The sequence below is a fragment of the Eumetopias jubatus genome, unplaced genomic scaffold (genome assembly GCF_037043125.1).
Source record: "Eumetopias jubatus isolate StellerSeaLion01/CBP00866 unplaced genomic scaffold, mEumJub1_p1.0 scaffold_13, whole genome shotgun sequence".
NCBI lineage: Eukaryota > Metazoa > Chordata > Mammalia > Carnivora > Otariidae > Eumetopias > Eumetopias jubatus.
Genome location: NW_028274819.1, coordinates 76,815,530 through 76,833,395, shown reverse-complemented (window position 1 = coordinate 76,833,395; position 17,866 = coordinate 76,815,530). Strand labels below are relative to the sequence as shown.

The 17,866-nt window shown below is 38.4% G+C and overlaps 1 protein-coding gene across 1 annotated transcript in view; it reads right to left on the bottom strand.

The window, feature by feature from the left end:
* CEP57 (centrosomal protein 57) overlaps positions 1-17,467 on the bottom strand; it is a 37,979-nt gene extending 20,512 nt beyond the window's left edge. Inside the window, exons 1-2 of the mRNA XM_028119637.2 lie at positions 17,198-17,467; positions 4,816-4,972 (exon numbers count right to left, since the gene is read on the bottom strand). Of these exons, the coding sequence (XP_027975438.1) occupies positions 4,816-4,972; positions 17,198-17,242 (202 nt within the window). The 5' untranslated portion in view covers positions 17,243-17,467. The remainder of the gene's footprint in view (positions 1-4,815; positions 4,973-17,197) is intronic.
* Positions 17,468-17,866: the final 399 nt, after the last annotated feature.

The following is a 17,866-nucleotide window of genomic DNA, read 5'->3' as shown; positions in this document are numbered from 1 at the left end:
AGACACATGAACAGATAGAAGTTCAACATCACTAATCAGCATGGAAATGCAAGTCAAAACCACTATATCACTTCACACTAGTCAGAAGAGCTAGTATCAAAAAGACAAGAAATGACAAGTGTTGACAAGGATGTGAAAAGGGATCCCTCATGCACTGTTGATAAGAATATGAACTGGGGAAGCCACTGTAGAAACATTAAGGAGGTTCCTTAAAAAAAAAAAAAGAAATACCATATGATCCAGTAATTCCACTACTGATTACCCAAAGAAAACACACTAATTTGAAAAGATACATGCAATCCTATGTTTACTGCAGCGTTATTTATAATAGCTAGTCTAAGCATGCATCCATAGATGAATAAAGATGTGGTATATACAGTGGGGTATTACATATTCCACACATATATACATAATGGAATATTACTCAGCCATAAAAAGAACGAAATCTTGCCATTCATGACAACATGGGTCCACTTAGAGGGTTTTGTGCTAAATGAAGTAAGCCAGAAAGACAAATACTGTATGGTTTCACTTGTATGTAGAGTCAAAACAAAAACAAAAACAAAACCCTAACAAACAAACTAACCAGAAACAGACTCATAAATACAGAGAACTGGTGGTTGCCAGAAGGGAGGAGAGTGGGAGATAAGGCAGAATAGGTGAAGGGGATTAAAAGATACAAACTCCAGTTATAGTAAGTCACAGGGATGAAAAGTACAGCATAGGCAACACAACCGATAATACTGCAATAACACTGTATGGTGACAGTAAACTACACTTATTGTGGTGAGAAGAGTATAATATATAGGATTGTTAAATCACTACGTATGTCAACTATCCTTCAATTAAAAAAATAAATTCTTACAAAAAAAATTTATACAGCATGCCTGAACCTTGGCTAGCCTCTGGAAACTAGGCTCTTGGAATGTTCCCTAAGTTACTAATTAATAAGGTTTTGTATGTCTAAGGCACTAAATCCTGCTGCACAAGTCTGCCTTGATTGCATAAACAAAAGTATTTTATGGTGAATATCATGACTGTTTGTGCAGGTGCAAAGTGTTTGTGTGACTAGCTCCAAATAAAAGCCATAGTGTCTGAGCCTTAACTGGGCCTTCCTGGGCAGAAACACTACACATGTTATGCAGTTTATTGCTAGAGGAAGAAGTGTTTTTCTCTGTGACCCCCATGAGGGAGAAATTTGGAAGCCTGCATCTCGGTTTCTCTAGATTCTACTGTATTAAGCGTCAGCCATAATTACAACCACTTCTGAAACTTGTAAGTCTTCTGAGTTAATCTCTCACCATGTAGGTGGTCCTGAGGTCCCAGAATATGAAAAAAAATCCATGATGTTTTCAGATTCCACAATGCAACTAAAATTTTAAGAAACCACTTGCCAAGTTTTGGTGTAATATCAAATAAAAATATCCACAAATTGTTGGAAAGGCTATTAAAAGTATTACTTCTTTTCTGCCTACATATCCGTGTAAGGCCAGATTTTTTTCACATACTTCAATTAAAACAATTTATTAACACAAATGGAATGCAAAAATAAATGAGAATCAAGCAGTTTTCTATTAAGCCAGAAATAAGAGATTTACAAAGTATAAAATAAAACAATGTCACTCTTAGCAGTTTATTTTTTAAATTTGGAAAACAGTTATTCTATTTATGTAAACATGCAGTGGGTTAATTAGGGTTTCCTGAATTAAAAAACTGGAGAACCAGTGCTTTAGAAGAACAGATGGGCAGTAAATTGTTATCAATACCTAGCACACTAGTTATAACTTGACTTGTCTCACTGGTGACAATAATGCTGAGCTTTTTCCAACAGGTATGACACAAATTTGTAATAGATAGGTCAAGATGTTTTCTCTCTCAGCTCTTACAGGGGCCATGAGTGGCCTGGCACAGTGGAAGACCCCAGACTAGTTCCCATCAACCCCATCAGTTTATCTCCATGTGCTGTACATGTGTTACCATTTCATTTTCCACGTGGACTAGGGTAAGTGAAAGGTTTAGAAAGCACTGGCCTAGCAGAATTGCCTCATAGTTATCTTGCTTCAAATGTTCACATTCTGCACAATACTGTCACTTGAAATGTATTAAATAACATGACCAATGGGTTAAACTTTTTTGGATTGACATTAGTTACCATTTTTTTAAAGGGCTCCAAGGGGGAGGGGAAAAAAAGGGGTCCCAAGGACAATACATTTTTTGAAGGCAGTAATAACTTCCAATTTCTTGCTCATCTCTTTTCTAAAACTCAAAATGAATATGAAAATGAGAATTACAAGAAACATAGTTTAATTATCTCTTTCCATGGCATTAATCAAACTATATTTTCAAAGTGATTATTAGATAGCAAAGTGAAACGGTAATTTATCAAATGAAAATATATTAAACTAGAACTAAAGAATAACAAGTTTTTTTTACTGTAATGTATTAGTGCAATAAAAGCATTTATTACATGTAAAGAAGAAAAGTTTATCATATAGAGTTATCTATTCAAATTAAGACTTCACTCATTCAAATGGAAGTCTTGTGTTTTGCACGAATATCTATATTCAGTGCTCAACTTACTAACCAGAAACCTCTTACTTACAGGATATAGTGTCTCAAAGATGATGATAATTAGGAAAATGCTAATTAATTCAATGGTTAATAAAACAAGTAATAAAATGCTACTCATCTGAACACAGCAGCTAAAGACTTTGGCAATTTAGAAAAATAAGAATTGTATAACATACAAACAACATATGGTAAAAAAGCAAAGAATAAATAACTGAAGCTCACTGGATAAAAATGTTAAGATTTAGTAATAATTTATTTAAAAAATAAGCACACACAAAAATAATCATGCAACAAAGTTCTAGCAGGAATACAAGATCTAGGAATTAGATACCAATTCTTCCACTACAATATTATATCTAGGTCTGTTCTTTCCTTCTATCTAAAGAAACTTTAAAAAAAAAAGTTCAGAGAAAAGTAATTACTGAATGAAAATAATAAGTTAAATGGGGCAGATTTATTCATAAAGCAGAAAGTCAGCAAATGTTTACTCCAGCGTGTTAGCGATAATGCTACATTCTGCTGTGTCACTATTGGTTTCAAAGAACATGTGAGAAAAGAGGAAAAAAGGAGATGAAGAGGAAAGTAAACAAAAGAAAAAATAATGTGTAAACAGTAAATCAGCATTTCTTATCCCTTCAGAGCATGGTGGTGTGAACTGTTTAAGCAATGCCTCCGGATATTCATTATGATCCATTATGCTTTTACAGTACTTTTTCTATCAGGCCAATGATATTTACCTTCAGTATGGGATGGGCAGACAAGGAAGCCACTACTCGCTTTACCCTGACAAAAAATGAAGGCCCAAGTGAATTTAGAAGAGACATCTGAGGAGAGCAGGAAGAGGTCCATGTGCTGGGGAAGCTGGTAGAGAGGAAGACTTCTCAAAATAAATAATACATAATGTGGATTTTAAAGAGTACAATTCTGCAACAGAAAGATTTCAATAAGAGCGCACAGCATGAGAAAGACTTACAAGCTTGACATGTGGCTGGTGTGGCAGCCAGAATGGACACCCAAGGATACCTATGTCCTAACCCTTCAAACCCTGAATACCTGCTATATGGCAAAAGGCCTTTGGGAAAGGACCCTGAACAAAGAGATATGAAGCATGAAAGACACGTGACCCACCATTCCTGAAAGGGGCCATAAAGAAAGCAAAGGAATGTAGACAGCCTCTAGGAGGAAAGACTGGCCCTGACTAAAAGTCAGCAAGACAATGGAACCTCAGCTCTATAACCACAAGCCAAAAATCTGAATGAGCTGAGGGCAGATTCCTCCCTGACTCTCAAGTAAGGAACACAGCCCAGTCAACACCTTGATTTCAGCCTCATAGGACCCTAAACATAAGACCCAGCTAAGCCCATCCAGATTTCTGACCTACAGAAACTGTGTGATGACACATTTGTGTTAAAGTTGCTGAGCTGTGGTACTTTGCTAAGGCAGCAAGAAAGCTAATACAGATGGCAAGTTTTGGGAACAAATATATTTCAAAGTAGCCAGGGCAAAGGATGTGTGGGTAAGGAAGAACAGAAGAGAAGATACGGATGAAATTGGTAAGGCAGGTAGAGTCCAGATTAAAACAAAACAAAACAAAACAAAAAACCATCTAGGACTTTGTTATGTAAGCCGTGGAGAGGTGCTAAAATTTCTTTAAAGTAGGAGAGATGATGGCAGGAATGTTGTTTAAATGGGAATGAGAGGGAGACCACAGGCTAAGCAATTACTTCGGAGTGTACCACAATTATCTATGCAACAGATGATGAAAGTCTGAACCAAAGCAATGAGAATGAAGAGAAAGAACTAATACATCTTTGGGATATTTCAAAGGCAAAAATACTGATTTTTGGTTCCTGATACTGCATATGACAGAGCAGTTCTAAATTTCTCAAAGTATTTAGCCTTGATGATTTGGTGAATGATACTAACAATCAGTGAACAAAAGAAAAGTGCTGTATTTTGAGGAGGTTAAAAATAGGTAAGGGGAAATAGATACTCTTCTTTTTTTGAAAGAGAGAGAGCATGTGTGTGAGCAGGGGGGGTGGGTAGGGTAGGGGTGGGAGACAGGGAGAGAGAGAGAGAATCACGACCCTGAGATCATGACCTGAGCCGAAATCGAGTTGAATGCTTAACTGACTGAGCCACCCAGGTGCCACTCCTCTAATTTTAAAATACATGGAAGACACAAGAGTTTTAAAGCAGTGGATAAACAAAAAAAACCACATCCATTTTGTTAGGCTCTATTACCTCTGCTGTTACTTTCCGGATAGGCAAATGTAGGCTTATTTGGGGAGCGTCGTAGATCACTATTAAGAAAAGGCTTATCAGGTGGATATACTACATATGGAGATGAGGAATGGCGAACCATACTTCCATTAGACCTTGAGGGTTCAACTAAGATGTTCTGAAAAATAAAAATATAGAAATTACCTTTTAAAATTTTAAACTGCAAATAGAATGTAAATACACACACACACACACACACACACACACACAATTGTTCCTGACAGAATTGTAGTGCTCATGTTCCATTGATAGAGATGACAGAAAAAACAAAGCCCAGTGACCATACACAACAGAATTCAATCATTATTTTAAAATTTTTAAGTGTTTCTTATGTGTCTAAATATAGCCATATGCCAGACACTGTAAAAAGGAAATAATGTTCAAACAACTTGAATAGAAATGCTGCACAGAAATACTTAAATATGATACTCATAATAAATTTAATATTTTACTTAAAATATGTAGTGTAAAATATACATTCAGAAAAGTAAATATTATCTTTTTACAGTATCTGAAACTGCTACAAAATGAATTAATCTCTCCCCAATCAACTAAATAATTCCTGAATATTTATCAAATGTCCAAGACTCTGTGGTATACAGAAAGGCATAGTTCTTGCTTCAAAAAATTTATACTTAGGAAAAAGAGGTAGGAGGGGGGCAATCAGAAATATCAAATACCCAAATCTAAAATTTTATTTCCACACAAACACGATTCTATTATGAATGAGATTCTGTTCAATTAGGGATTATGTTCCACATGATTTCAGTTGCAGGGGATGCTAACTGTGGCATTTTGTTAGTTGTAGATGACTTCCTATCGGTAGAGAGACACCTAGAGTGGGGGAAGTAACGGAGAAACCGAAAGCTAAGGTGAAAGATAAAACTGCTCGCTGTTCAAAATTCTCATTTATTTTTCTTATTCAAATAACCACAGCAAAATAAGTTCTCGACTCTTACCTTTGGAGAACTATACTATACAGCACAGAATAATCTGTGCCCAGAAAAGTACAAAGGGACAAAGAATATTTACAATAATGGTAAACAAGCTCCTGGAATAAACAAAGAAAACCACACTGTATCTAAATCTTATTAAAAATCAAAGACTGTTTCCATGTAAAACCATGCAATTTTCCAATTGATTTAAGAAAGCAAATACAAAACACAAACTATGGCTATGAAAACTAAAAAAGAGAGAAAAGACTTGGAAAAGAGAGGTAAGTCTCAAAGTGGTACTCAAGTAAATCAATGTTCAGTCAACAGTAAAAAGTATGTTCACATGCAACAGGACTAAGAGTTGGTATTTTTCAAACTTTTTGTCAAGCTGACATCAGGTTTTTGGAGGTGGCTGGAAAACAGGGTGAGTTTTCAATTCCTAAAATATATTATACTGCCAAAGCTCTTACAAAGCACCATGAATTATCACTTAGCTTAATTTCAAATGATTCCTCACAGAGAACCTTAGGTCTTCATACAACCTACTAGAATCCTATATCATTTAACAACTACCATTCAAAGTAACTGGCCAGGAAGTATTCCTTATCAACATATATGTATGAACATAAAACACCTGCAAATTTACGTACGATTTTCAAAACAATTTTTATTAGATTACTGAACACTGCACGGATATTAACAGGATTATGCATAAATAATTTACCTTCAAAAAACACAAACCAAAACAAAATGAAAATAAACCATCTTCATTAAATTCACTGCCTGCTAGCTCTTGTGTACTATCAGTTCAAAATTTGTCCTTTTCGAAACATTTCTCCAAAGCCAACAGATACATGAAAAGATGTTCAACATTCATTAGTCATTAGGGAAATGCAAATAAAACCACAATGAGAGGGGCGCCTGGGTGGCTCAGCTGGTTAAGCGTCTGCCTTCTGGCTCAGGTCCTGATCCCAGGATCGTGCCCCACATTGGGCTCTCCTGCTCAACGGGGAGCCTGCTTCTCCCTCTCCCTCTGCCTGCTGTTCCCCTGCTTGGGGGCGCGCGCTCTCTCTCTCTCTGTTAAACAGGTAAATTTTTAAAAATTGCTTTAAAGCGACAATGACAGATCATCTCACACCTGTTAAGACTAACCATCATCCAAAAGACAAGAGATTACAAAAACTGGCATGGATGCAGAGAAAAGCGAATCCTTTGCGCACTGTTCGTGGAATTGTAAATCGATAAAACCACTATAGAAAACAGTATGGAGGATCCTCAAAAAATTAAAAATAGAACAACGATATAATCCAGCAATTCTACTTCTGGGTATATATCCAAAAGAAATGAAAACAGTAACCTGAAGAGACACCTGCACCTCCAAGTTCAGATCATAGCAGCATTACTTACAAGAGCCAAGACATGGAAGCAGTATGTGTCCATTGATGGATGAATGGGTAAAGAAGTTGTGGCATATACAATGGAATATTATTCAGTCATAAAAAAACCAAAAACAAGAAAACCTTACCATGTGCAAAAGCATAGCTGGACCTTGAAGGCATTATGTTAAATGAAGCCAGACAGAGAAAGACAAACACTGTATGAACTCACTTATATGTGGAAACTCTCCAATTTCTCAATAATTCCACTACTAATGCCCTGGTTTGACACCACTGTGATCTGTTGTCCAGACGGCATTAGTAGCCTCCTAATCACTCTTGTCCACATCCCCTTAGCCCGTCTCCAAGTATTAATCGTTATGATTGTTTTTAAAAAAAGTGTATTAGAGTAATACCCCTAATTAAAACCCTCCAATAGATTTCCATCACAAAATAAAATCCAAAATTCTCACCATGGCTTGCTTATTTGAGAGTGAGCATACGAGTACATGCACATGAGCAGGGGGAGGGGCAGAGGGAGAGGGAGAATCTCTAGCCGACTCTGCAGCTAAGCGCACAGCCTGACGTGAGGCTTGATCTCACCACCTGAGATCATGACCTGAGCTGAACTCAAGAGGTGGAAGCTCAATTGACTGAGCCACCCAGGTGTCTCCTTACCATGGCTTTCATGGCCCCACATATCTGACCTCAGACTAACTCTGACTTCATTCCCTCCCACTCTTTCTCCACACCCCTCTGCCCCCTCATTATTTCCCAGCTATACTGACCTACTTTTGGGTTTCTAAAATGCACAGTACACTGTTTTCTTTTCTTACGTTTATCTACCTGGAAAACTCCCTTTCTCACACCACTCAGTCATCTGCTCAGAAGTCTTGTAAGACTTTCCCTGACTATTCTACCTAAAGTAGCCCCTTTCTGTCACTCTGTCACCTTTATTCTTTTTTAAAAATGCTTATTCCTACTTGATATATTTAGTATCTCTATGCCCTGTAGAATAAAAAAAAAATGTTTTTGTCCTTGGTTCCTGATACAGAGATTCAAAAACTCTGGGAATTTCTTAAGTGACAAGTGTCTTTGTTATACCAAGAGTGGGACCCCCTAGATAGCTTCAGGATGAAGGCTGGTAGCAGAAAAACCAAACAAGTCATTAGCATTAGAAATTTTAGCCCCACACCCCGACCTCAGGAGAAGGGAGGGGTTGGAGACTGAGTTCATTTACTAATGGCCAATGATTGAATAAATCGTAAGTACCTGATGAAACCTTCATAAAAACTCTTGAACAATGAGGTTCCAGGAGCATCCAGAGTGGTCATAGAAGCCCCTTTATATCTTGCCCTATGTGTCTCTTCCATTTGGCTGTTTCTGAGTTGTATCCTCTATTAAAAAAAAAAAAAGAAAAAAAACCCTCACAACTAACTGTAAGCATAACTCACTTTCCTGAGTTTTGTGAGTTGTTCTAGCAAATTAATAAATGTGAGGAAAAAGGGTCATGGAAACTCCTTCATTTGTAGTTGACTGGGCAGAAGTAAAAAAACCTACCTTCAGGACACCTGGGATTAAGGTAGGGGCAGTCATGTGGGAGCTGGCCCCTTAAAGTGTGGGGCTTGCACTATCTCCAGCCTAGTCAGCAGCAGAACTGAATTGATTGTACGACACCCAGTTGACCCAGGAAAATTGAGTTTAAGTTCCCATAAAAACACTTGATAAAGATATTTAATAATCTGTTGAACGTCTATTACAAAGCTATAATCATCAAGACAGTATGGTACTGGCATAAAAACAGACACAGAGATCAATGGAACAGAACAGAAAACCCAGAAATGGACCCCTCAACTCTGGTCAACTAATCTTCAACAAAGCAGGAAAGAATGTCCAATGGAAAAACGCAGTCTCTTCATCAAATGGTGTTGGGATAATTGGACAGCCACATGCAGAAGAATGAAATTGGACCATTTCCTTACACCACACACAAAAACAGACTCAAAATGGATGAAAGACCTAAATGTGAGACAGGAATCCATCAAAATCCTTGAGGAGAACACAGGCAGCAACCTCTTCCACCTCTCAGCTGCAGCAACTTCTTCCTAGACACATCGCCAAAGGCAAGGCCCTTGCAAGGGCAAAAATGAACTGTTGGGACTTCATCAAGATAAAAAGCTTTTGCATAGCAAAGGAAACAGTCAACAAAACCAAAAGACAACCGAAAGAATGGGAGAAGATATTTGCAAATGACTATCAGATAAAGGCTAGTATCCAAAATCTATAAAGAACTTATCAAACTCAACACCCAAAGAACAAATAATCCAATCAAGAAATGGGCAGAAGACATGAGCAGACAGTTCTGCAAAGATGACATCCAAATGGCCAACAGACACATGGAAAAAGTGCTCAACATCACTTGGCATCAGGGAAATACAAGTCAAGAACCACAATGAGATAACACCTCACACCAGTCAGAATGGCTAAAATTAACAAGTCAGAAAACGACAGATGTTGGCGAGGATGCGGAGAAAGGGGAACTGTCCTACACTGCTGGTGGGAATGCAAGCTGGTGCAACCCCTCTGGAAAACAGTATGGAGGTTCCTCAAACAGTTGAAAATAGAGCTACCCTACGACCCAGCAATTGCACTACTGGGTATTTACCCTGAAGATACAAATGTAGTGATCCGAAGGGGTATGTGCACCCCAATGTTTATAGCAGCAATGTCCACAATAGCCAAACTATGGAAAGAGCCTAGATGTCCATCAACAGATGAATGGATAAAGAAAATGTGGTGTGTGTGTGTGTATACACACACAATGGACTATTATGCAGCCACTTGCAACGACCATAGGGAAAGAGAGGAAAAAATGAAACAAGACAAAACCAGAGAGGGAGACAAACCATAAGAGACTCTTACTCTCAGGAAACAAACTGAGGGTTGCTGGAGTGGCGGCGGGTGGGAGGGATGGGGTGGCTGGGTGATAGACACTGGGGAGGGTATGTGCTATGGTGAGCGCTGTGAATTGTGTAAGACTGATGAATTACACACCTGTACCCCTAAAACAAATAATACATTATATGTTAAAAAAATAAATCTGTTGAATGAATTAATTATATAGTTCCTCTGCAAAACAGGAAAAACTGCACATTGTCTATAAAATTGAATTATTCTATTCAAGTAAATTATAGTTACATATATTTATAAAATATAAATTACAAAATATAATTTCCTTTATACCAAACAACAAAGAGCACAAATGTCATAGAGAGACTGTGCAGAAAGGATTAACATAGCAGACATGCGATTGCTATACTTAGAGATGTCTGCTTTCAAAGCTGGTTCTTGGCTGGTGTCTGGTAACTTGAATTTTGGGAATGTTCCAACTACTGTCACCATGACTTGTCAGTCCCCAGGAGCAGCCCAGGGTTCGATGATTTGCTAGAAGGACTGACAGGACTCAGCATATAGTTATACTCATCTCTAGGATTTATTACAACAAAGGGATACAAAGCAAAATAGCAAAAGCAAAAGACCCATGGGGCTGAAGTCTGTAAGATATCAGGCACAAGCTTTCAAAATTCCTCTCTAGCTGCTTACAGGATGTGCTTAATTCCTCCAGCAACTAATAGTGACAACTTTTGTGAAGTGTTTTCTACCAAGGTCCCTTAGACTCAGTGGCCAAGGTTTTCATTGGGTGCTGGTTACATTCCTGACTCCCAGAAAGAAAGCTGGTGTTCAGCATAAACCACACTATACACACAGTTTAGGCAGAGTGAGGTACTCATCATTTAAAGTCTTATATTAGTGTATGAAATTGTTTACCATTTAAGTCCATAGCTGCCTATCAAGAGCTAACCCTGCCAAGAGACCTTTCTTAAGATAGCAGCCATCTGAGATGAAAGAAGATTTCAAGTGAATTCTTTTTACTTTCAGTGCCACATGCCATTCAATCATGGGTACCTGAGAACTACTGAAGGGCAAAGGATCTTTCAAGCAGAATTAGGCCCTCCCCCCCATATACATGCAATATATACATATGCAAAATAAAAACAACCACAAACCTCAAACTTGCATGGTACTTTACAATTTACATTTCCTTTATCTTAGTTGATCCTCACAACAATCCTGACAAGTAAGAAAGTATCTTCACTTTAGAGTTCAGAAAAATGTATTTGGAATTTTTCAGAACACTGAACATAGAACCTCAGATTTGTCAACATATTTTTTCCAAGCACACTCATATTCTCCTTTAGTTATTACAAGAACCACTGAAGGAAGCATAGCAAATATTACTGTTTCCATTTTGTAGGTGAAAAAAACAAGCTAAGAAAACTTAAACCATTTGCTTAAGGTCTCACAGCTATTATCCTTAATATCCTGAGTCTAACTCCTAATCAGTATGCTTTCCAAGACCCCAAGCATTCAATAAGTATTCTTCCAACTAAAATGATATGATTCTAAGAGAAACTTTCAGGATTGAAGGCAAAATGTTTTACCTGATCACTTTCTTCCCTGGTAACTTTAGTTCCTACTTAGGAACACTTATGATTCAAGTTATTTATTGAACATCTCTGTGTATGGCACTGCATTAAGTATGAAGGATGATAAGAAGTGTGTATTATTTGCCTTCTTTTCAAATGGAATGAGCAACATGGCTTGAAGAAATCCGGTACATAAAAACTTAAATACAATTTAGCAAAACCATACTCAACTATATAGAAAAAAATAATATAGTATGTTCAAAATGGGGTTTTTCCAGGAATGTTTAAAACCGAGTGAACATTAGAACACCCATTTCACTTTAATGTGAAAATCCATATGATCATCAACAAATGCAAAAAAGTAATCAATAAAATTCAATATCGAGCCATTATTAAAGAACTATTTTCCTACAGTAATAAGAAAATTTACCAAAAAACATGACAACATATTTAATGGTACAAATTTATAACATTCCTTTTAAATTCAGGAACAAGGAAAGATATCTGCAAGGCAACTTCTAGTCAAAGTTGTGCTGCATTTCATAGCCTGCATATTAAGATAATGAAAGGAAGTAATAAATGTTAAGACTGAAAACAATAAAAATTTCACAGGTTATGATCATCTAAATAGAAAATACCAAAGAATCCTCAATTATTAGAATTAGAGTTTAGGACAAATTGCTGAGTGAAATTAATATGAAAGAATGTATAACAGTACTGTATAACAGCTAGAAAACGGCACTTATGAAAATATATAAAAAATAAACTAAAAATAAATTTAATAAATGATACACAAGACCTGAAATTATAAAATTTTACTGAAAAATGTTAAAGTTCAAAAAAACTGGAGTAACAAAACACAAGATTCATATCTTAAAGGCATTGGTTATTACCAAATTGAACTGGAAATTCAATGCAGTTTCAGTTGAAATTCCAATAGATTTTATAATTTCTATTAAAGAACAGCAAAGGACCAAGAATAGCTAACACTTCTCTTGAAGGAACAAGGAAGACAGGCAGGTACTCTCTCAGAAATATAAAAAGGAGAATCCTTAATTGAGTATAGATACAAGGAGAGAGAAATACAACCATGGAACAAAGAGCCCAGTAAAACAAACATACACATACAGAAATATACTGATAGCTAGAAATGCAAACCATTGGGGAAAGATAAATTTAACAAGTAATGTTGGAGAAATTGCATATCTTAAGTAGAAACATTAAACTAGATCCCTACCACACAGCACACAAATTAACTTCGCGCATATTAAGGACTTAAAAGGTCCCAACTTTAAAAACTTGTAGAGAAAATACATAATAATTTCATTAATGGCCTTTGCTATAAGAATATCTTAACCAAAAAGCACTGAACATAAAAAGGAAACACTAATAAATTTCACCCCACGAACATTAGTAGCTCCCATCAAGAGATCTTGGACAAGTGAAAGACAAGCCAAAGACTAATTAGAATACAGCATTAACATCCAGAATACACAATGACTATAAATCAGTAGGAAAAGACAAACCGATTAAAGACAGGCAAAAGACACAAGTATTCCATAGAAGAAAAAAACTATTAGCAAAGTTATGAAAAAGTAAAACGTGCATCTTCTCCACTGATCAGGGGAGCACACGTGAGAACAAGAACAGGATAGCATTTCACACTCTCTTCTTGGCAAAAATTCAAAAGTGAGACAATACCACCTGTTCAAGAAGATATGGATTAAAGGGAACTGTTGGTGGGAACATACTGGTACAAATGCTTTGGAAAACCATTCAGCATTATCAAAGAAAGCCAAAGATGCACCCTCTATGACCCTGCCATTTCAATCACAGGTCTGTTTCCTGAACTATTTTCTCTCTTTATTCTTTAAAAAAAAAAAAAAAAATTATGTCCTTAGTCACTAAACATATTCCACAACCCACCACCCAGTTGTAACCCACAGCCCAGTTTGCAGTTTATATATTTATTTTTAAAAATATTTTATTTATGTACTTGACAGAGAGAGAGACAGCAAGAGCAGGAACACAAGCAAGGGAAGTGGGAGAGGGAGAAGCAGGCTTTCCGCTGAGCAGGAGCCTGATGTAGGGCTCCATCCCAGGACGCTGGGATCATGACCAGAGCCAAAGGCAGAAGCTTAATGACTGAGCCACCTAGGCGCCCCTCAATTTGCAGTTTAAACCACTGATGCCCCTCTCAAACATTTTGGGTTTTGGGACCCCTTTACATTCTTAAAAATTACTGAAGACCCCAAAAAGCTTTTTCTTCATGTGGGTTATATCTAAATGTTAACATACTTACTAATTTAAAAACGATACACCCATGATGTTACCATAACTATAATTTTTGAACGAAAAATGACTGTCATCCAAAAAAATGAAAGGAGTGACTTTTTTTTAAAACACATTTTTACAGATCTCTTTAATTTTTAACTTAAAGAAGGCTGCTGGATTCTTATATCTGCTTCTGCATTCACTCTGCTGGATATGCTATTTTGGTTGATATACAAGAAAAGCTGGTCTCCCACAAAGTGGCTGGGTAAGGAAGGTAATAGTAGACCCTCTTGTGAGGGCCTCAGGCATCCCCAAAGGTCTTCGGACTATGCTTTGAAAACTGTTGCTTTAGAGAAATTTTTGCACTTGTGGAACACGTAGGGATGATCACGAGAATTGTTTTTGAATGCCTGGCAAACCAGTGAACAACAAAACTGGCTCTACCATTTACTAGTCGTGTAAACTTGACTTAACCTCTGTGCCTCATTTTGCTCATTCAAAAATGGAAATACTAATGAGTTAATATATGAAAAGCATTTAAAACCATGACTGCCAGATAATACTATATATTTTATATTCTCAAAATGTATGGTGGTGGTATGTATGAGAGAAAAAGCAGGAAGCACGAAGAAGCATAAAGTTATCCATTTTATTATTCTCAAAGATAAATCTTTCATATATTTAGTATTAAAAAATCTATGATATATTAATAAACCTTTTAAGAGAAAAAAATATGGAGCACATTAGTTACAGGGCCTGGTTAAAAAGGCAGAGAGACCAGTCAGGAGATTAGCATTAAGTCCAAAGTGACAGAAGAGTTCTGACTATGGATACTGAGAAAATAAGAAAGGAACATACTCTTCTATTTCAAGACTATGCTGCCTATACTTCTACTTAACGTCACTGTGCCCAGTCATAGCTGCTTTCCTGAGGCGGCCACTACGGAAAGGATACGCAGCAATCACTCAGTCCATGTTACCTGCTGTTGTTACTCTTCTTGCTGCTGTTGCAAAAAACAATCTGAACTTACACCTCCTTCCACACTGTTCACATTTGAGATTTACATAGTCGCTGCTTTCTCAAGAATGCCATTTGTGAATTTGCCTGTTAAAAATCCTTGCCTAGTAAAAGCATCTCTATGTACTATATAGCAAGCTCCAAGCTGGGTCTATGAGTGATGAGTGTTGAATACATATGAATTTTTTAAATATGATTGTTAATACAACCCTAAAATCTGAATATGAATAGCCTTTGAGTTTATGCTGTAGTTTTAAAGGTATTTTTGTGTTCTCTTATTTTATGATTGGCTGTTTGCTAAGCTAAATGCTTTTTTAATTTTGTTGGAAATGCCAGCCTTATTTCTTACAGGACAGTTAAACTGAGCAGGGCCATTTCTTATACACTAATAAAGTAAATTTAGTCATTTTTGTTTTGAAACTGACTTCCAAATTAGACATTTTGATGTAGCAAGTCAAATTAAGGTCATTACACTTTTGATTTGCAAAAGATCCTATATATTTGAAAAGTGTATTCTTGATATTTAGAATACAATTAAAGCTGAGCTTAGCATGTAAAAATATATATGCTTTTCTACTAAACACTCTAGGAAATTTATGCCCAGGCCACCTTAAGGAATAAGGGTTGACAGCACATCCCAGTACCACTGCTCAGCTAGGTGGACTTAGCAGAGTACAACTCAATTAACACAGGAGTATTTCTTGCTCAGTCTCTAAGTGCTAAATTTTGAAAGCAGTGAAAAGCCACCTTCTCCCATTTAAATTTAATCACAACTCCTATATAATCTCATCCATCTACTTAGGGACACTTCCTCCTAATAGTTCCTCTTTCTATATTCCCCTTTACTGAACTAATTCCGGAATGAACTCTTAAGTGCTTCATTCATTCCTTCTCCTTAATCTTCCCTGACTGCTCTGCAATCTCGACTCCCATTCTGCAGAAACTGAGTTACTTCGGGCCTCATTATCATAAACCTTAAGTCACCAAAAGCTGAAACTGAGGAAAACTGTCTTCCCCAAGGTGACTGCTCTTAATGCTCCCTAAACTTCTCCCCGTTAGGGTCTATGACATAACTTTACCCTGATAGTTCCCTGTTTTCTTCCCTCACTTCTTTTTTCACGTTTTTACCTACTTCCACAATTCATCTCACCCAACTCTACCACCACACGACCTCTGCTCATTCCTAATTATTTAGTTTCCTGAAAGCTCCTATTATCTTGGCATATACCTAGAAACGCCTGTGGTGCCTTTTTCTTTTCTTTTCAGTTCTTGTGCCAAGCATTTACAATTCCTTTCCCACCCAGCTAGCTAGCTCCATTTCCCGACTAGGAAACTGTTTCTAGCTTACACCCAAGAACTACTAACCATTCATGCCTAAGTTATTCTACCATAGCAGCATTTATCAAACTGAACTGCGTAACAGCCTAATTACATGCAGTTTCTCCTGTGTCTTCTCCTTCAACGCAGGGATTCTACCTCATTCACCTGTGTAATCTTAGAGCCTCAAAGTATGCCAGGCACTCCGCTTTAGCTAAATGAAGATACAACGGCTCTCACTTGAGCCTCCCCCCATTTTCTGCCTATTCCCAATGTGGCGGATCCCCAAACACTAAGCGCTGACATTCCAATTCGACAGATAGTGACTGAACCGGCTGGTGGCCCCTGGAGAGGCGAAAACAATGTTTAGGTTCAGCTCTCCCTGTCGCCTCTCTAGAACGGCATGTACACGCTGCACAGTAACACCGGAGGCGGAAAGCGCGCGCTCTGGGTACAAGCAAGAACAAAGTCACTGGGAATATGCGACGGGAGGCACTGCAGGCAATGGAATCAGCACAAGCAGCAACTAATAAGCACTCGATACTGAGGACTATTCAACAGCTGCCAATTAAGCCAACTCATGGGCCTACCTGGTCTCGGCGAGTTTCCAAGAGGGGCCGTTACACCCACGTGACCAAAGCTGCACTGTTTTCCCAAGGCCAGGGCGTGGGTAGACACCCTAGCGAATCCTGGTAAAGTTCGGCAACCTGCGCTGCTAGGCCGGAAGGTGAAAGGAGCAGAGGGGATGGACGGGCCAGGCCTGTTTCGAGGTAAGGGTGCAGCCTCCACAGAGGAGCAGTGAACATCCGGGGAGCAAGGGGCATCCCCGGCCGTTCCCCAGAATGGGGTGAGACTCTGGGCCCAGAGCGCTTTGAAGGGTGAGGAAAAGCAAAGAGGCGCCAGGACTGAGCCTATCTGAACGTCAGCCGCTTCTTACCGAGATCTGAGAACGAGAAGTCGCAGAGACCGACGCTGCCGCCATCTTCCTGCCTATCCAGAGGGCCTCCGCAGCCCTGGGGGGGTCCGGGTTCTCGAGCTCTTCCTTAAGATTCGAGAGCCGCCCACCAGGGGCGACCCTAAGCCGAACCCCTGATGGAAGGGGCTTGGGGTATTGGTGCCAGGTCTAGAAACCCCTGCACACACCCCCACAGGGGCGCCCACGCTCGGAGTGCACACTGAAAAGGCAACACATCCTAACGGGCGTCTTGAGTAGCCAATCAAAAAAGCGGACGTCTTCCGGTAGTAGGAGAGAATCCGCCTCTTCCCTCGCTGACGTCACAAGGTAGCGCATCGCTGAAACTGCCGGGGCTGCTAACGCTGCCGACTACCGCACGGCTCTGAGGACTCTACAAAGGGGCGGGCCGCATCGAGGAGGAAATGTTGGCCGTGGGTTGTGATGTCTCCAGTGGCAATGGGATAGAATGACTGAAACAATAAAAGCAAGTGCGAAGTTCAAACACTCCATCAGTTCCCTTGGACTAAATGCCGGAGAGAGCGTGAGCTCGAGTCGGAGACGCCTCTCTAGGTGAAGTACTTAGATTTTGACCAATAACAAAATAGAATGTGGAGGGGCTTTGGTGACTTTGCCCAATAGAAGTCAAGGGAA